Source organism: Marmota marmota, unplaced genomic scaffold, assembly GCF_001458135.2.
Source record: "Marmota marmota marmota unplaced genomic scaffold, marMar, whole genome shotgun sequence".
Classification (NCBI taxonomy): domain Eukaryota; kingdom Metazoa; phylum Chordata; class Mammalia; order Rodentia; family Sciuridae; genus Marmota; species Marmota marmota.
The window spans coordinates 42,304,750-42,325,895 of NW_026000174.1; the positions used below are offsets into that span (position 1 = coordinate 42,304,750).

At 33.5% G+C, this 21,146-nt stretch overlaps 1 protein-coding gene across 2 annotated transcripts in view; it reads left to right on the forward strand.

Moving 5' to 3' along the window:
* Positions 1-21,146, forward strand: part of Dnajc24 (DnaJ heat shock protein family (Hsp40) member C24) — a 50,080-nt gene that overhangs the window by 15,735 nt on the left and 13,199 nt on the right. For both annotated transcript variants that reach the window (XM_048788549.1, XM_015477736.2), the window contains exon 3: positions 16,422-16,560. In XM_048788549.1, coding sequence (XP_048644506.1) covers positions 16,422-16,560 — 139 coding nt within the window. The remainder of the gene's footprint in view (positions 1-16,421; positions 16,561-21,146) is intronic.

A 21,146-nucleotide genomic window follows, 5' to 3' on the forward strand; every position in this document is an offset into this window, starting at 1 on the left:
TCCCCCCCCCCCCAAAAAAATGCAATTCGAGCATCATACAGGGATATAAAAATATAGCTTAATGACATTATGCAAATTTAGTTGTTATTGTTCAGTCAGAAAAAAGTTAAATATTGTAAGATTATATTTTGGATCTGTGTTTTTTATTACTGTTATGTTAATTTATATATATTTACTGCTTTATAGGGTTGTATTGATATATAAAAAAAATCAAAGTGTTTTCCTACTTACACACTATATAGTACAATATTTCTTGTGTACACCCTATATGCAGGGACTTTTCCCCAAATACTAAGCAATTTTCTGGAGGATACTAGCCAGATGTCCTATAATTTCATTCTGACACTTTCTACCTGGATTAGTGCCAGATCCCACAGGTTCAAGCCCCCAGGTCCCCCCCCACAGTCACCCCCACCCAGCCTGCACCGACTCCACTTCACGTGTCAGTTGTATGCCTCATGTTGTGACCTGTACTTCTGATCAACTGCTATAAATTAGGGTTCCCATGACTCACTCCTCAGTTTGAATTAATTTACTCATAGAATTCATGGAAACTTTACATTTTTTCATTTATTACAGGGGATTATTTTAATTTTAATTTAATTTTATTTTATTGGTGGTAGGGATCTAACATAGGGGTGCTTAACCACTGAGCCATATCCCCATTCCTTTTTATGTTTTAATTTGAGACAGAGTCTCACAAAGTTGCTTAGAGCCTTGTCTAAGGTCTTGAACTCTGAATCCTCCTGGGTTTGCCTTCTGAGCTGCTGAGATTGCAGGCATGCCACTGCACCCAATTGTTACAGGGGATATTTTAAAAGATATAGATGAACAGCCAGATGAAGAGATACATAGGGTGAGATCTAGAAAGATTTCTAATGCAGGAGCTTCCATTCCCATGGATTAAGGTACAGCACTCTTCCAGCCTATGGCGGTAATTTTGTTCACTAACCTGGATGGCTCTCTGAACCCTGTCCTTTCAGAGTTTTATGGAGACTTTATTAAATAGGCATGATTGATTATAATCTTGGGCTATTTCCATAAGTGATCAACTCAACCTTCAGACCCTCTTGCCTTCCTGGAGAGTGGAGGTGGGGCTGAAAGTCCCAACTCTCTAATCATGCCTTAGGCTGCCTGGTGACCAGCCCCCATCCAGAATCTATTTAGGGGGCCTCAGCTACCAGTCATCTCATTAACGTATAAAAGAAGCTCTTTTTTTTTTTTTTAATTTTTTATTGTTGGTTGTTCAAAACATTACATAGTTCTTGATATATCATATCAAAAACTTTTCAATGATATATCATTGAAAAGAAGCTCTTTTCAATCCAAAGATCTGAAAGGTTTTAGGAGAGGTGGGATCTCAGAGACCAGATAGTAATTATATCACGGTGTCACAGGTTGTATTTAGGAAACTGCAGATGGGATACTTAATGAAAAATATAAAGATTTTTAAGAGTAGTTTTGATTAAATGACATTTTATATTGCCTTCAGACCTGGACACCAATAAAATCTATTGCCAGATTGCAGGAATGGGAAAGCAAGTTTGCACAGCATGTTTTGCTTGTAGTTTGTAAAAAAAGAAATGCCCCCTGATTCCTGTATTGTGAAGAAAGGACAAAGCCTAGCATATGTGTTAAGTGTGGCAACATGTCCTGCCTACAACAGACTGGCCCCTCATCTTAATGTAGCAGTATGGATCGCCTCTGCACAGCTAAGTGTATCAGTTACAGCTTTTGTGTTTTCTATTTAGTAACCTGTTATCTGTACCTCAGTCAGTCCCTTTCTGATGTGTGTAAGCCAAATGGGGTTATCAAAATTAAAATCCACTTCAAGGGTAATTTCCAAGATAGGTGATATAACCTCAGAGGGGGGAAAAACCCTTCCATTCTTTTGTCCTTTATTATTTTCTCTTCAATTTTGGCTTTACTATATTGTCAAATCTTTGATCCTTTTTAAGATTTTTTAAAACGTATTTTACCTAGATTTTATAGTTCTTAATGGGAAGGTTGTTTTAGATAACCTAGAGCTACCACCCTTAGAAGTAGGAGGGTCTCTTCCCATTCTTTTCTGTACAGTAGGAGGAGATCCATCTTGTATTAAGGTACAACTCGAATAACTTCTTTCTGAAGTTTTCTGTTACAGTCAAAAAAGCTTCCCCTTAGTGTTCCATTGATGTATTCTAACTTTGTTATTCCACTGACCTCATCTTGTTTTTACTGTAATTACTTATTCTAATGGCTACCTCTCAGCTAGATATGAAGTCCTTGAAGACAGAGATATCTCAGTTATTTTCTGTCCTTGGTAGCACCACCTTTGTGTTGATTGAATTGCTCTGGATTTTGCTGAACTACAAGGGTTAAGAAAGAAGTTAGCTCTTTTGACCTCTGTATGGACTGCAGAACTGTTCTCCCTTTTCTTTTATTCCTTACAAGTTCAGTGATGATGTTAGATAATCCTTGCTTGACCCATGTGAACCAATGACAGAATAGAGCCACAGCATGTGAAGTGATTGCTTTTGTGGTAATCTTTGAACCTATGTTTTGTCTACACCTGTCTTCAGAGGCTATCCAGTTGTTATATTTAATTTTTAATAATTCAGCTAAGAGTGTGGAATATTTTTCACTTGAGATTTTCAATAGCTAGTCTGAAGACACATTTTTGAGAGTTTTAAATACTACTATAGAAGAGAATATTTGGATCAGGGAAAATAAATTTATTAGGTAAAGTATCTGAAAAACTAAATAGAAAATACAAGCATGTAGTGTTCAGTTTATTAAGTTAAAGAATATTTTTTCTTCAGTTAACCATTTTAATGTGTCTTTTTAGTTCAGACATAACTGTTTCATAATCATAGTGACTCTTGCATACTATTTATTAATTTAAAAATTATTTTAAATGTCACAATTCTAGAATCCTAGTTTTAGGCTTATTCTATAATCTTAGCATTAGGCTTTTAGAAAGTAAACATTATAATAAACTCCATGTGGTGAAGTACTCAACTGAAACAGTTTATTGTTGTATAATAAAAAGGACAAGAAAAGAGATAACTTTAACCATGTTTTATTTGAACAATGATCTTCTCACCTATATTAAGCAGATTTTAGAATCTGCTCTTTCTGTAACTATTTTGCTTCTGGAACTCCCTCAGACTCTGGACTACTTAGATGTTCCTGCCCATTCTGTGCATGCCATATCATGTGTGTGCTAGAGGAATATGACACGAAAACAACTAAATTATATTTTAGAAGATACCTGTTGGTATATTTTACATTAAAATGTAAGATGGTCTTAGAAAATATAAAAGTATAATCATTCATTATTCTGTCAGTTTTACAAATAAATTGATATTGAAACAGTTGTTAATATTTCAAGATAAATGAATAATGGAGGTCAATAAAAATATGAAGAAATTTCTGGAATGTTTTTTTCATTTTGCTTCCTCATTTGAAAAAACTGAAAAGATGATAGTAGTAACACAATATTAATAATGCTCACTGCAAAATTTTTAGGCTCAGAGAAAAGAATATATATGGGAGTCTACATAACAGATGTTTAAATATTTTAAAATTATAAATCAAGTTAAAACAATATTTTTGATTTTTTATCTTAATATATACTTTCATGACATATACTTTTTTACTAACCTTGGAAGCCCACAATCAGATTGATAATTTTTGGAGTCTTTTGTGTACTGAGTGTGTCCCTCTAAAATTCAAATGTTGAAATTCTAGTCCCCAGCATGATATTAGGAAGTGGGATCCTTGGGAGGTTAATTTACATGATGAGGGTGAAGCCCTCCTAAATGAGAGACCCCAGAAAGCTGCCTTACCCATTCTACCATGTGAGGACACAGCAAGAACCTGTGAACCAGGAAATAGGCCTTAACCAGACAGGGAATGTGCTGGTGTCTTATTCTGAGACTTCTCAGCCTTCAAAACTGTGAGAAACAAATTTAGTCCATGATATTTTTGCTATCAACACCCAGTGCACTTAGAGGGGTCTGTTAATTTGTAGGCATATTTATGTTTATATCGCCCCCAATTTCAGCTTTTTATCAAATTCTTAAAAAAGTTCATAATTCAAAATACGTACAGAATTGCATTCCTGTAGCCTTGTCTGCTGCACAGGTACTTCCAAATTCATGTCTCTAGCTTCCCATCTTTCCCCTTATCTGAGTGTCCTGCCTGTGATCCTCATCATCCCTAGCAGATTCATCATGAATACTGTTAATGTTGTAGTTTCCTTATTGCCTGTCTCCCTACTCATCTTCTGCCCATCCCGTCCTTCTATCCATTTTATCCTATCATCAAGTTAGATTTTTCTTTGAAACAAAATATGATTGTTTCTATCATGCAAATAATTTGTGAGATTTTTCTTAGCACTGTAAAAACGCTGTTTTTGTCTGAACCCAGTCTAGCTTTTCATCTTTATCTTCCATTATCTTTCTCTATCCAACCATTCTTTTACTCATTCTTAGTCTGGCTTGCAATTCTTCTAGTCATTTCTCTAATGTGTAGCATAGTCCTTTTTTGTATTTGCTATTTCTTTGCCTTCTTTCCCTCTCACTGGCCGATAGTTCCTCCACAGGCTGACTGTTGTTCATCCCTTAAAATCCAATTAGATGTCACTTTTATTACAAAGTCTTCCTTGATTTACTCTTAAGTGAACAACTTTTTCATGCTTGCTATCATCTTACTTTAGCACCTCATCCTAACCATTGCTTTAATTGTTTACAATGCCTACCCTTTCCCACTGGACCATGAGTCCTCAAGGGCAGGGCTCCTATTTTAGTCATCATTATATCCTCATTGGCTGGCATAGTATCTATCTTGTAGTAAGGTACTAAATAAGTATTTTTTGGATGGATAAGCACATTTTTGGATTGCCAATCCATATATTTTCTCTTTCTAAATCACAAAACCTTGAAAATAATAAAAAAGCTTGTAAAAATAATGTTTTATTTGTTAACTGTCACATCAAACAAAATGTCGACTGCTTTCTTAGGCAATATTTTACTAAGCATTAGGTGGCAGTAGTGTGTTGTACTTGACTAATTTGAGAATTTTTTTTTTCAGCTTTTATAATCTTAATGTGGTGTCAAAGTGTAAAGGACGCACTTTCTAGTACTTTTATACCTAACTTTTTGTTACGTGATCTTATTTTAAGCAAGTAGTCATCTCATAGAACCAAAACAACAAAGCATAGCCATGCCAGTCAATGTATATTCCTCTTGCCTATCTAAGTTATGTTCAGATTCATTAGAGATGTAATCTTAACTAAATTTCCTCACCAACTGTTTAATGGCTGCCTCATAATAACAGTGATTTGCAATTATGAAAACTAAAAATTATCTCAGAGGATATGTGTTTTCTTGATACCCTAAGAAGCTTGCTTGGCCCTTTATCTCAAAAATAGTACATTAAATTCCTTGAATTTAACTATAGTTATTAAATGTTGCTTCTTTTTTTGCTCATCTGTTTTCATCAATATTAAGGTCACCTGTCTTGTTTCATTTTAGGTAAATTTCCCTCATCCTTAAGTAGTTAAGAATTAAGGATTGTTGCCACCTCTCCAGCTGTGTGCATTCAGCCCCACCATTAATTTTAAAGTGCCAATGTTTTTTTAGACTACATTTTGTTCTCATTGTGGTTTCCTATAGCTTATAAAATTAAATAATATAAGTTACATATTATTTAAGAAAGAAATTGTACATTTTAGGTCCATAGGAGCATTTCTGCAAATAAAAGAAATAGATAACTTTTGTAAGAAACTGTTCAGAGCTGTTTCAAATATGAGATAGGTAGAGTTTATCTGTCTCGTTTTCTTTCTCATATCTTGTTTACTTTTCTAACTCAAGGGTAAAGCACTTGAGGGAATTCAGAGCCAATGTACTAGTATCATTTATATGGAAGAATGATTAATTAATAAAAAAAGAGCATGAAAGTGTTGACAGAATACACTACCTAATTAGTACCTGATGGCTTTGGTTGGTCACAGAGCACCAAGTTGGGGGCTCCAAATTGCTGTAGGAAAGCAACTCTATAGAGTCTCTGTGCATAATATCACTCTTATTTAGCTGGGATGACTTTAGCTTCACCTCAGTTTCTTAAGTCCTTAATTATACAAAAACCTTGTCTTTCTTAAACCCTGAGAGCAGGTGAACTCAGCCAGTGTCCTACTGTTAATTATCATTTGGGGAGATTGGAGGCACAGATTGTTTTTCTTTGAATTCTGTCTGTAGCTCATGTTAAATATGTCATCCAAGACTTACTTCCTACCATTTGGGAACGGAAATATTTGGATTCATACTTAAGTTGGCTATTTTCTAAGCCACTAAACAAGATTTAAAATTGTTTTCATATCTTACGTACAGTCACAAAGAAAGAGGAGTTCTGCCACTCTTTTTATATATTCAAAAGAGAAAAAAAGGCATGTTACTAGCAAGAGGAATTGGTTTAAGATTGTATTTTGAGTTAGTAAATTTTATAGCTTAGGAAGTATTATTATGAAAAGTTTTGCCATGCATTGAATTATCAACCACAAATCATTCTACCTCTCACATTTCTTTATTTCTGAATCTAGTTCCTGCAGTTCTCTATCATAATTCTTTATTTGATTGACAACATCAATACCTACCATAAATATTAATAGCTTTTTCTTTCTTTCAGCTTTTTCCCTATTTTCCCCTTAGGCTTCCTTTTCTTCTAATTATTCCTCTTTCTTATATTGTATTCTCCAGTCCCCCTTCTCCCCCAGTCTCCCTTTTCTCGACCACTTACTTCGCTTCCCTTTTCTCTTAATGTAGCTCTGCCCCACCAAACACGCACACTGCCTCTTCTTCCTTTTTCTCTTCCTCTTTTGCCTCTTCCTTGGTGCTACCAGTAATCTCAGAATGAGCCTCTGGTCTCAAAGGCAGTCAGTGTTCTATGACATTTAGTAGAATATTTAAAAATATGTTCCAAAGACCAAGTTGCCTCTTAAAAACTATCAATGGTGTTAAAATGGCTCTTTTGGAGGATGGAGGCAGAGATTCTGTTAGGCCAAAACAATGTGCACTTGTTCATATTGCTCTTTCAATGTGGCTAAGTAAATAAAGCCTCACTCTAAAACAGACCATGGGACTGTGTTATTAAAGTAGGATTCTATTATAATTAAATTCAAAGGCTATTCATAATACCTTAACAAGTGCTGCTGGTATGTTATATAGCCAGAGCTCTACATATTTTTTGTCTGCATATAGTTTTTTAAGTTCTTAGCCTTTCATCAACATTTCAGAAAGAACTGAGAAAGATATTTTTTACAGATACTTAAAAATCACAAGTTTTCTTTTCAGCTAATTAATATGCACCTGTGTTTGTATGTGTATCGATCCTATCCAAAGTAGGCAAATACATGGAGATAGTCAATTGTTGCTGGAGAAGGGAGAGTGGGAATAAATAAGAATGACTACTGATTGGGATAGGGCTGTTCTTTCTTGTCTTTGTTTGTTTTAATATATCAACTTAGGCATTTCTAGTTTTTTAACTTGAAAGCTTAGCTCTTGGTGTGAATAATTTTGCTATCTCTCCCTGATGACCCAAGAACAGCTCCCCCACTCCTGCATTTATAATTTTTGGAGATTTGTAATAATCATTGTTAATTGTGGCAAGCAGGAAGGGGAACTAGTTCGTATTAGGAAGATTTAACCTATACCTGATAAATATTAGACAAGGTGATTCTGTACCCTTTTTTTTTTTTTTTTTTACCTTTTCCAGTATTATTTCCTTCCTAACATAGACTCTGCTGGAATTGTAGGTTGAGGTTCTTTTAGAGCTGGAATGGTAGGTTGAGGTTCTTTTATTGCAGGATTTTACTTGTAAGGATAAAGAATGTGATTTAATTTATTATGTGGTAGATTTCCATTTAAAATTTATGAGATGGAAAATGACATGGGTAGGGATGTAAGCAAGTGAATTTGGAAGCAGGTAGGACGGATAAGAGAGTTGCTGGAAGATGAGTGCTGGGGACCAGGTGGGAGCCAATGTTGAGCTCGGTTTGGAGTTGGGAATAGATAGTATTATGTAGGTAGAATCTGTAGGATCTGGGGTGAGGGGAAGGGAGTTTACCCTAATAGTTTTCCCTCTTATTTATTTCACTCACCTAGCATTTATTAGGCATGGTGATGCTATTAACAGAATAAGAATTTCAATAGGGAGTCTAATTTTAGATTCTAGATAATAAACTGGATTTTGAATTTATAGTTTTAGAAAGTATTTTGAAATTTGGTTCTGGAATTCAAGAAAATTTGGAAGCTAGAAATAGGTAACATCCTATTAATGGTACTAAACTCATCTATTAATAACAGAGAAAAAATGAAGTGCTATGGTCCTCCAACCATAATATCAGCTTGATTATTTGGGAATTTTTGTTAATCAGATTTGCCCAGAGTCCTTTTCATAGTTACCTGTTCCTTCTTATTTACAGTCAATACTTTATAAATCAAAACAGAATAATCACTCATGTGTAGTAAAGGATTAACGTATGTGGGCAATTTGCCATAGGACTCTTAAACATTTACCTTAAAGAAATACCAGTTCATTTCTTCTTCGTATGTTTTTAGCAAACAGAAAATCTAATGAATATACATATTTTCACTAAAACGTTTTTTGAGTTGCTAGAATTTTCACACTGTATTGTATTAAGCCATTTTCATAATTTATACATACTTTGTTTTTTTCTTGTAGTTGAAAATATTTACCTCTATATCCAGTAGCTTAAGTCTGATGCTAATTATGCTCCCTCCTTTAAAAATGAACAAGTTAAAATACCACCAGCATATTGTTCAGATTTCAACAGCTTCTTCTTCAGTGAAGTAAATTGGTAAAGGTTGGCACTTACAATTAGTGAACAAAAGCTGTCAAATATCAAAAATTTCTGAATTGGAACACTAACGTAATTTTCATAATGGTGTTTTAAATTAGTATAATAATTGAGGAGTATCACTCATTCACCTTTTTTTTTTTTAATATGCATCCTTGGAAGAATGCATTTGTCATAGAAAATTTAATGAAAGTACCCATTTTTCTGACTTGTCCTTAAATTCCATGTTTTAAGCAGTGGAGGCTACCAGTGTTTATCTCAAACTTTAGCAGGCCTGCAGAATTTAGTGAAATACTGACTTCAAAGTTCTCTGAAGATTTGGGATGGGGCCAAGATTTCCTATTCTAACGAACTCCCAGATTATGTCAATACTGCACATCTGAAGACAACACCAAGGTGACACATTGTCATTCACTCCAGAATTACCAGTTTAGAAAGCAGACTTAGTATATAGAGAGAATCTAAAATTAAAATGAAAATAATAATAACATATATATGTTCCAATATGTTGTTTTATTGCCATAAAAATCTCAGCTAATAAGAACTAAGATTTCATAATTGAAGTATCAAGTTATAATTAGATAATTAGGAAACAGACAATAGACCAATCTTAATAAAATGTTACATTGGTGTTTTTGTGTTTTTTGTAGTGTAAATGATTCTCTATTTTTATATCAAGATAGGTTTCTTAATTTATTTGTATTAATGTTTCTTATCCTCAATAAATGGCATGAAAATTTAAAGATGAGTTATGTAATTGAAAAACTTCCCTAAAATGTGAGGACATAATTTAGGTTTATAAAGTTATGTCAAGTCATTGAAGAATAGTAAAATTGTAGTTTGCTAAAACTCTTGAAATAGACACCTGTGTACTGTTTATATAAAGAATCACAGAAAGATAATATCACTTGCAGTATTTTTAGTATTGTGACATTTATGATATTTTAATTTTGGGTGTACTTAGGCTTTCTTCTAAGCAACACTTAGTTGTTTTAAATTTTTTTTATTATTAGAATTGGCAGATATACTCAAAAAAGATAAAACTATTTCCATACACTACTCTGTAATTCAAACTTTTCATTAAATCATATATTAGTTTTTCATTAATTTTCTATGGCTTTTCTGTAATTTTCTTACTAATACTGGAATAAATTTCTTATTTTTTCTTTATGGCTTAGAAAGATTTGCTAAATCCTTTTTAAAATTTACACATTTCTGAAGACATTTTTCTATTGAAATATGATCAATATACAATGAAAAATGCAAAGATCTTAAGTGTTGGGTTTGATGAGTTTTGATACCCTGCAATCACCATCCCCCCAAACAAGATGTAAAACATATCTGTTGCTCCAGAAAAATTTTTCCTGCCACATTGCTTAATTCCTAACCTATACCTTTAAAACCAACTTTGATTTCTGTCACCATAAAGGAGTGCTGAAATTTGTACTTCCTATCCATCCATGTAATCATATAATACATATTCTTTTGTTCAAAATGTTTTAAGTATTCATTTTATATTATTGATTGTGTTATAGTTTTTCTTTTTTTAATATTTATTTAGTTGTAGATAAACGCACAGTATCGTTATATATTTTTATTTGTTGTGCTGAGGATCGAACGCAGTGCCTCACATATGCAAGGCAAGCGCTTTACCACTGAGCTACAGCCCCAGCCCCATAGTTTTTCTTTTTTATTGTTGAATAGTATTCCTTCGTGAATTGAGTAAAATTCATTAGTATATATTCCTTTTAAGAGGCATTTATGTTTTCAGTTTGGAACCAATATGAGTAAGACTGTTAATACATTCTTTTATAAGTCTTTCTATAGATATATGTTTTTATGTTTTATTTCTCTTAGATAAATATCAAGGAGTGGAATTTCTTGACCATGGATATATATTTAACTTTATAAGAAACTCTTTATTAGTTTGCTGCTATCCAGATATGAGAGTTCCAATTTTTCTACGTCCTTACCAACATTAGGTGTTATCGGGGTTTTGTTTTGTTTTGCTATTCTATTAGGCTACTTTATTAGGCTACTGTGATCTTATTTACATTTTCCTAATGACTAATGAAAAAGTTTGGGCACAAATTCATGTGCATATTTTCTGATCATCAATTTGGGCTTGAAAAGGTTTTTCCCCGAGTTTTAATTAGTTTATCTTTTTATCATAGATAAAAAGATTTTCCTTTATTTTTCCTTTGGTGTATTCTAGATACAAATTTAGATATGTGTATTTTTTCCCCAGTCCATCTCTTGCCTATTCATTTTCTTAATGGTGGTCTAGTGAGTGAAAACGTTTAATTAAAGTTTCAAGTTCAATTTATGAGTTTTGTGTCATATGGTTTATAGTTTTTGTTTTCTATCAAAGCAGTCTGTGCCTACTGTAAGGGTCAAGGATATTCTCTTTTGTTTCCTTCTAGAAACATTATGGCTCTGTGTTTTATATTTATGTTTCTGGTTCATCCTGAATTAATCTTTGTGTATGGAATGCCATAGTGATTGAGGTTATATTTTTCCAGATGAGTATCCAGTTGGTAGAAAACTACTTGTTGTATAAATTCTTTGAATCTTGAGTGTCCCCTAGAGGCCCATGTGTTAAATGTTTGGTCCCCAGCCTATGATACTATTTGGGTAAAGGTAGAAACTTTAGGATGTGGGGCCTAATGGAAATAAGTTTGTGAAGTTCACATTAAAGCAAATTGATTGCCATGAGTGACTTCATTTTGTATTGTACTTATGTACATTTTTCTAAAGATAGATCTTGTAAGGAAATAGGGTAAAGTCAAGTCCTAAACAACATGTGCTACACACAGCCAACAATTATCTACAAACAGAACCTTCCAAGAAAACTATGATATCCAGAAGGAAAGTTAATCATTAACAGGAGAAAAACAAGTTGTATTTTTTTAAACATTTTTTAAAATTTTTAATTGTTGATGGACATAATACCTTTATTTCATTTATTTATACAATGATGATGATGGAACCCAGTGCCCCATGTATGTGAGATAAGTGCTGTACCACTGAGCCACAACCCCAGCCCAGCAACTTGTATTTTTATAGTTAAAGTTCCTGCTTGCAGGCATGTAGGATTGCTTGCTGATCATAATAAAAAGATGAGGAGTCCAGCTACTCAATAGCTCTGCTTACTCATGTTTTAAACTACTCCCTGGGTTAGTTTTCCTTTATTTCATTCTTCCAGCATTAGTTAAGTCATTGGGTCATGCCCTTGAGTAGGGATATTGGGACCCTAGTCCCTCTTCTTTCTTTCTTCTCTCTATGACTGTCATGAAGTAAACAGGCCTTCTCTGCCATGCATTCCTGCCATGATATATTACTGTGCTCCCACAGGCCTGAAGCAATAGGGCTACCTGATCATGGACTGAAACCTCCAAAACTGTAAGCAAAAATAAACTTTTCCTCCTAATAGGTTGATTTATCTTAGAAATTTGTTATATCCATGGAACGATGACTAATACAAATACTTTTCCTTCTCTCATTGAATTGCTATGGCATCTTTGTTGATATTCAGTTAACTATATACATATGGTCTACTTGTAGACTTTTTAGTCTGTTCCTCTGCTTTATTTGTATGTACTACATATGGGATTTCTATGATACTATAATACATCTTGAAATATAAATATTACAGTCATTTGTCTGTTTCTTTAAATAGCTTGCTAGAATTCTGATATTGATTGCATGTATCAGTAAGGGAAAATGGTTGCAAATCTTTGCATTCATAGTTTTTTCATTTGTTGAGGTCTTTTTGATTTCCCTTAATAATGTCTTGAAGTTTTTAATATAGAAGTTTTATGCATTTCCCAATTGGTTTATCCTGAAGTGACTGGTTTTTTCCCCCTTGTTATTGTTTTATGCTTTTGTTAATGGTAATTGTATAAAATTTCATTTTATCTTTCTTGCAATATTTGCTAATTTCTTAATTTTGAGGTCATTGCTTTTAGGAGGAGACTTAGTTCTTCCAACTCCACCTAAATACATTTCAATTTAGTACTAAACAAAAATAAAAGTCAGTTAAAATAAGTGAATTTTGCAATATTAATTTTAGAACATGCCTATTTTATTAATTAAGGGATATCAGTATTTTCTTTGCTTGATGAATGTTATCCTTGAAACTCCCTGGTATTTGTAAGATTCATTTGGAGTTCTGATAGTATAAGGAAATCCGTGTTTTGTTTTGTTTTATTCCAATTTCCTCAATTAGATAGTGATTCTTCAGAATACAGAATGCTTTAGATTACACCTGTCTTTTATTTTACAAATGAATGAATGAAATTGAGATAGCTTTGGGCTCTCAGGAGTGGGTGGTTTGGCTAGTGGGAATTATGGTAGAGAAGGGCAAGGAATAAACTCCCAACAAACAAGAAGAAAATGACAGTGGTCTTTTATGGTGATGTGATCATGAATGATGGAGCCTGCTTCTCATAGGAAGGCTCAAATTTAGAAATAGTAGAAGAAAATTAAATATACACTTTGTGATTGGAAAGTTTTGAAACCTAGGATTAGGGCTTGTTTTCACATTGAGAGGAGAGAATCGTTTCATATTTTTAAACTCAGTGACTTTAAACCACATAAATTTATTCTTTTACAGTTCTGTAGACCAAAGTATGAAATCAGTACAATTGGCCTAGCATCAAGGTATTGGCAGGGCTGTACTCCCTCTGGAGAATATGGAGGAGAATCCATTTCTTGTCTTTCTATCTTCTGGTCACCACTGGCATCCCTTGGTTTGTGGCTGCATTAGTTCAATCTTTTAAGACCAGCACCATCTTTATATCACCTTCTCTGTTAAATCTCCTGACTCTTTCTTACAAGAACACTTCGATTGAATTTAGGGTCCTCCTGGATGATCCAGGATAATCTCTCCATTTCAGAATCTTTAATTTAATTACATCTGCATATTCCATTTTTTCCTAATGAAGTAACATTTACAGGAACCAGAGCTTTGGACTTGATATCTTTGGGGGCCATTATCAGCCTACCACAGACTGTATTATTGCTTTTTAGACCTTCACTTTGTTCTGGAACTTGATGTCAAAGCAAAATTAAACTTAAACTTTAGTTTCCCAAAGAGCATATTTATTTTCATGCTATAATAGGCATTTTATTGGAATATATCCATTATATGCATGTCATGGAATAATATTGAATTCTAGTAACAAAACAGAATGGACTTGAAAGTCTCAGATGGTGAACTACTTATTTTATTAATAGTCATGAACTTCCAAATTCAGGAATGAGATCATATTTGACTATGAAAGAATTGATATGACTTATAATAAAATTTAGCAATGGTTTTTACTTTGGGGCAGACAGGAACGAATTCCTAGTTTTTTAAGACTTTCTTGGTCAGGTTGGTGCAAGACCAGGCCTAACAAGTTAACTTTCTATTAGAAATTACCAATTTTTAAATCTGTACTCCTATTTTATAGCTAGAATCTTAGAATGATTTATTTCTCCAAGGCCTTACTTAATGTTTGTGATATATTGAGATTAAAAGTTTCCACATGAATATGTATCTTAACTGTACCATTGTAGCATATTGGAGTGTGTTCCATGTATTAACATTGAATCAAAATAACATCTTCTTATAAAGTATTGGGTCAGCTAGAGAACTTTAATGCAACCAACTCTATTTTGGTTAAGGGATATTGTTTGACTATCCCAACTATAGGGATTGCCAAAACTTTGGTACATAAATAATTTTTATGAACACCATTAAATGAAGATGAAACAATAAAGCCTTAGTTTCCTTTTCTTTTCTGCAGTCATTATATTAATTAGTTTCAATACCTAAATGTTAGTAACTGACAGATTTGGCATAGGGAGAGAGGAAGTTTGTTGAAGCCCTAAAATCAGTCTTTCTCCCGTCTTGTATGTTTATAGTTCTTTTGTGTGGCCAGATATCATGATAATTTTATTCTGCTACTGGGAATCATCAACCCTGTGAAGTTCACCATAAAAATGATTCTACTATTAAAGACAGTAGTCCATGATATGAAATGAAAACTTTCTGAATTTGAGTTTGAGAATGAAGTCACTTAGCTATGTGGTACTTGAGGCAGCTTACTGAATTACTCTGGGTTAAGCAACTTCAATAAAAAATGACACAGTACTGAAAACTTTTGTGCCGTTTTGTTGTCTGTAAAGCAGTCTGTGAGAGAATTAATATTTTTATTTTTTTATTTTTTAGTTGTAGTTGGACACAATACCTTTATTTATTTATTTATTTAATGTGGTGCTGAAGATTGAACCCAGGACCCCACAGTGTGCCAGGAGAGCGCTCTACTGCTGAATCACAATGCCAGCCCCAGAATTAATATGATTTTACTATTAATTTTGAGTATGTGAACCAACCACATTGATGTTTCATGAAATGGGAATATGACTATTTGGCTTTTCATTTTAAAAATTTGAAAAAAAAAAAAAAGAAAGAAAAACTTCTGTATTCAAAGGAAGTTTCTAAGTTTACTTTTGAAATTAAAATATGTTCTGTAATATATTGAAAAAAACCTTTAGACAAATTACTGGTTGAAATTTCTGAATAAGTGGTTTCTTATTTACTTGAAAGTGAAAAAAATTCTATATCTGAATATCTGCTATCCTTAGGTTATTTTAAGTGAAATGTCTGTAAATTTAAATAACATTTGTTTGCTGAGAGACTGCTGAAAACCAAATGATATATTGATTCTTCTGGAAGAACTGTTGCATAAAAAAAGAAGGGACAACAGTAGAGAAAAGAAAGGATAGTGTAAGTGAGGTATCCAGTAAACCACATTTTATTAGCATTTGAGAATTTAGTTGATGCAAAACTTTCTGATTTTGACCAAATAGTATGAAAAAATTATTATATTAAAAACATTGTTGAAAATTTCTTAGTTAGAAAGCTTACATGAGAAATTTCTTTCATGGATTAATTTATATTCAAATGTTTTGAATTTTTAAAAGTTGTTTCTTACATATCTGGCTCAGAATAACCAAATCATATAGCTTTGAATTGGTAACTTGAAAATCTTGAGATTTGAGGAAGAATAGGAAAGATAATTTACTTTTATAATTAGATACATTTTATTTTATGATTGTAGAATTTAATTTCAGAAGAAAAACTTGTAGTCCATTTGTAATGATTACTACAGCCATGCATATTATATAAGGGAAGCTTCATAGTCTGCATAGTTTGTGTTCTTCCTTTTTCATGTCCTGCTTGTCTGCACGTACCTATTTCTATTTGTGTTAGTCATACTCTCTAGGTAAATTGTCCATGAGACCAATGATTCCATGAGCAAATTATCCAGAAAATGCTGTCTTTGCACGTTGTGACAGATCATGTCACTGGTGGATTTATAGCTACTCCAATGGTCTAATTAACCTGGCAGTTGTCTCCTGTGCCCAACACTGTTGTCTCATCGCCTTGCATCTTAGTTTTCAACTTCTTATTACCCCCTTAACTAAGGTTCAGATTGACTTTTTTTTTTTTTTTTGCCTACCCCACACAACTCTCTCTCTGTTCACTACCCCCTTTATTTTTGATTGGCAGTATCATCCAGATAAACAAAGTACAGATGTGCCAGCAGGAACAGTAGAGGAATGTATACAGAAGTTCATCGAAGTTGATCAGGCATGGAAAATTCTAGGGAATGAAGAGACAAAAAAAGAGTATGACCTGCAGCGGCATGGTAGGTACTTGTGGTGAGGAGCCACAGCCCCTGGGCAACTTTTGAAGCACAGTATGCAGCCTCTCCTGGGGAGCATTTTCCAGCATTTGCACCAAGTTATTGCCACCTTTACTCCCCTAGTCCATCATTGTTTTTAATTATGCCCTGTTCTTAGTAGTGATTATTTTGTGTCCATTGAGAAGTTAACTGAATCACAAGGATGTGGCATCTTATAAATCTATGAAATTTACTTTTCATTAACTATTAACATAATTACACATTCCTAATTAATATGTTTTTTATGTTTAAAACTTCTTTTGATTAAGTTTAATTATACTATGGATTAAAATTTTTACTGTAGTGCTCTAGGACTGTATACTGTATAAATAACAATGTAAAAGAAAATGGATAATATCATAAAGCATTCTGCTCTCTTTGGGACCATTTTAGCCTAGGTTACATGATTATCTCCAAGATAAACTATTCCTTATTAGGTTGTTATAAATGATACTTTAGGAATGCACATTGCCTAAGCAGTTTTTAAAAGTTGTTTCTTTTATGCTTTTTGAAAATAGCTTCTTAAAACAGTGGCAGGCTGTTGTGAGAAAGAAAGGGAGAAATGTAGGTCAGGTTTGTCACACATAGACTGCAGTTACACGAAGTGATAGGCTGTCTTTCAGCACTGGCCTTGGGACAGGAGTCCCTCAGCCTTCTGTTTGGACCTTCATGCACCCTACATGCTAATGGGGGGAGTCAATAATCAGTTACAGCCTGTGGGGAAAACACTCAATTGCTCTCTCCAATAGCACATCAGGCTCAGCATTGACTGGGATGTGTTGATAAAAGCTGTCTTGTAGTTGATTATTGAATCCTTTCCCATGCCCACACTGGCACACGATGAACCTCACAAAATGATTTTAAGGCTCCTGCTACTGAGGTTATGAAAATTTGATTTGAAATGCAAGGCTTTATGTCCAAACACAGCATTATAGAATAGAGACAATGATAATTTGTAAAACATCCATACTCATTTTCATAGGAAGTTGTACCAATAAAATTAAGTACTTGTTTTAGTGTGGAATACCTTTGCATGAAAAGACTTAACTGATTGTTTATGTCCTGGAGTGGTAGGTTTTAGTAGTAATTTATTCATAGTACTAATTAGCTCTAAAGCCTTTCTACTTCTTTAAAGACTAACAGGTTTTGTTTTGTTTTGTTTTTAATATTAAGAATCTGAGGGTATACTTACCTTTTTAAACAATTTGCAGATTTTCAAGTAGGGCTTGAATGTTGCATCTTCTCTTTGGTATATAATATCTATGTAGTAAATGTGTTTGTTCTGACAAAAGAGTGTAGAAGTGACTACATATCCATAGATAGATATATCCTTTTAAACTGTGTTCATATGATATAATTTCTCTGGAAGTCTTGGAGATGATAGTTCTCTCATGTTGTTTTTGTACATCATTACCAGTCTTTACTATGTAGAGTTCCACTTTGTTTAAGATAGCAATAATATAAAACTGTACTGTAATGTGTGTAGGGTATGTATTTTCATTGTCCCTCTGCATTTCTATCGTTCCACAGCCTGTGTACTCTAAACTGCAGATTAATGAATTTGACTAAAATTCTATTGTTCACAGAGAAAGGGTTAGGGAGAGGTCAAAAAGAAGAACAATCTTTCTTACTGGGCTATAGAGTTGGGTAGACCAGTAATGTAAAGGTAGACCTATAATGAGCTACACGCCCAGCTGTCTTTTGAGCTTTTTATGTTTTGTTTTTAAACATTTTTGTTTTGGTATCCAGGATCATTCCCAGGGACACTCTACTACTGAGCTATATCCTCAGTCTTCACTACATTGCCCAGGCAGCCCTCAAACTTGTGATACGCCTGCCTCAGCCCCACAAATTGCGGGGATTACAGGCATGTGCTACCAAGCAAGCTGGTTTTAAACAAAGTGTTTATTTTTGGTTTTGTTTGGTACTGGAAATTGAACTATTGAACTCAGGGGTGTTTAACCACTGAGCTACATCCCCAATCATTTTTTCTTTCTTTCTTTCTTTCTTTTTTTTTATTTAAATCTTTTATTTTGAGACAGGATCTCACTAGAATCTTGATAAGTTTCTAAGTTTGACTTTGAACTTAAAATACTCCTGCCTCAGCCTCTTGAGTCACTGGGACTACATGTATGTGCCACCTTGGCCTAGCAAAGTTTTCTTTAGGCTTTTAATGGAAGCACCTATGGTTTCTCCTGTGTCACTGGGGACTCTTGTAGGTTATTGATGAAATTACACTGAGGTTTAGACAAAACCATATACAGTAAGAGTTGGCCCTGATCCATATAACTAACCTGGAACTTATAAAATGTCAATTTGTTTTTAAGTTTTTCAGGTGGGTGATTACTGTTCTAAAAGAACTTTTTTAAAAGAACAGTAGAAGTGAGCTGTTCTAAAAGAACAGTAGAAATACAATTTTTCGTGACATTTTAATACCTGAATCTAGTATTAAATATGTATTTCTTTACTGTGGACTCCAAATAGTGAATTCTGTGTTTCAGTTTTAGGTGGAGATTGGCTTACTGTTGAGATAAGAGTCTCTTATTTAAATATACACTTGCTGTTTTTAAACTTATCATACCAGAACTAGTTTTCAAAAATCTTATAGTAAACCTGCTTTCATATTGTTCTCTTGAATACCAATGATTTTTTTTTTCTTTTCAACCATTTTCAAAAATTGGCTTCTCAAAAAAGGAAATGAACTTGAACTTCTCAACAGTGAGGATTTAGATTTGATAGAAGGGAAACCTTTGAGAGTGATAATTTGTTAAAGACCAGGATAGGTTACCAAGAGAGAGAGAACTGTTATAACCAGGTCAAAGCACTCTTTTTTCTGGGTCACCCCCTGGGGACATGGAAATAGCTTTGTTATACAGAACTCTTTTTCCATGTGGTGTTAGTTCATTGTAAATAACTTTCTTTTCATAGGGGGTGCTTTAAATATGTTTGTTTCCTGCCTGCTTTTAACTTGCAATATGAAATAAATTTGAGCTCTATAATATTGGGAAGAAGGTGGGAGATGCTTTATTGGCTGATGTTGAGTGCTTTTTCATATTTCACAGCTCAGAGTTGGTGCCTTGTTCTAAGGAAAACCTCATCAATATTGCCCACAGACATATAATTGTCTAGAAGATGATTTAAAGGAGTCCTTGATGTCCATATTTCTTTGCTTCTCAAAAGAAACTATCAATGGATTATTTCTATTAAAGAAAAAGTAATAATCTAGGGCAGATAACCTAAAGTAAAATACATATTTTTTCCTCTCTCATTTCTACTTTTATATTCTTTGTTGACATCTTAGGGCAATGTTTGCCAGGCTGAAGAAAATCAAGTCTTAAGAAAAGGATGAGTAATATTCGTTCCAAGAGATTATACATTTTGAAGGCAATGTTAACTTGTGAATTTAATCAATTAGTTCCAGTTGGCATATTTACCGTATTGTTTGTAAGGATGCTTCCAAAGACAGCTTCCAGCATTCCCCTGAAAAGCGTAGTTATTCAGGACTAGGCTTTGCATTTCAAGCAGATGAGCATTTTGGAAAACCTTTTCAGGATTTATTAAGTTTTCACTTGAATAATGTCTGTTGAATAGATTTTGGTGTCTTTATAAATTTGTGGAGAGTTTTCTCATATATTAAACACATTAAAAAGCACATCAGAAGTATATCATGGGGAAAAAATAGGGATTGTGATTCAGTAGCTTTGTAATGTGCAGTCCCAGATTTCTAATGCCTCAGTGGCCCTGCAGAGTGACATAGCTTATGAGTTAAGTTACTTACCCTGAAGAGAAACAAACCTTTAAATGCAGTTAATTAGATTAAACAATGCTTAATGAGTGGGTTGTGTTTGAGATCCTTCCTGATCTAGCATGTAGTATTTTATATTGATATATCTTGGTTTTCTATTAGTGAGTTATTTTGGTGATGTGGTGCTTCCCATTGCACCAGTTGGCTAAGTACTTAGATAACCAAATCAGCCTGGCTCAGAGAGCAATATGGCTGGAACTTATAAAGCAAGTGTGCCTTTCTTCATAGGTAATCAGCTCCTCTTCTTAGCTAGATACAGTAGATCATTTCTGATGTTGTTTTATGCAATTTGCTGCATCCCTTTATTAGGATAAAAATTTGAGAATGGAAGATGAGGAAATCTTGGAATAAGTCAAGAATAGTATCTTAAAATCACACCAACATTTATGTGTCCGATAACTTAAGTCAGTATGCAATTTCTTGAACTAAAAATGAAGAGTTCTTATAAAAAGGGTGTTAGTATAACTCCAAAAAAACTTACTTGTAAATGTAGATACTTTTAGATAATATGGATTTGGGTTGACTGTTAGGAGTAATATCTTAAGAGCAGTAAATAGTTGTGTAAAATATGTCCTAAAATTGACCCTTACAAAATACTTGAATTAATCAGATTATGGTTTCCATTTATGGTCTTATTATTATTTCCATTTGATTTTAGGAATTTCAAAATTGGCTGTAAAAATTAGCTTCAGGTAAAAACTTGAAGATAAACATCAGGGGGTATTTTTTTTTTTTTTTTTTTTTG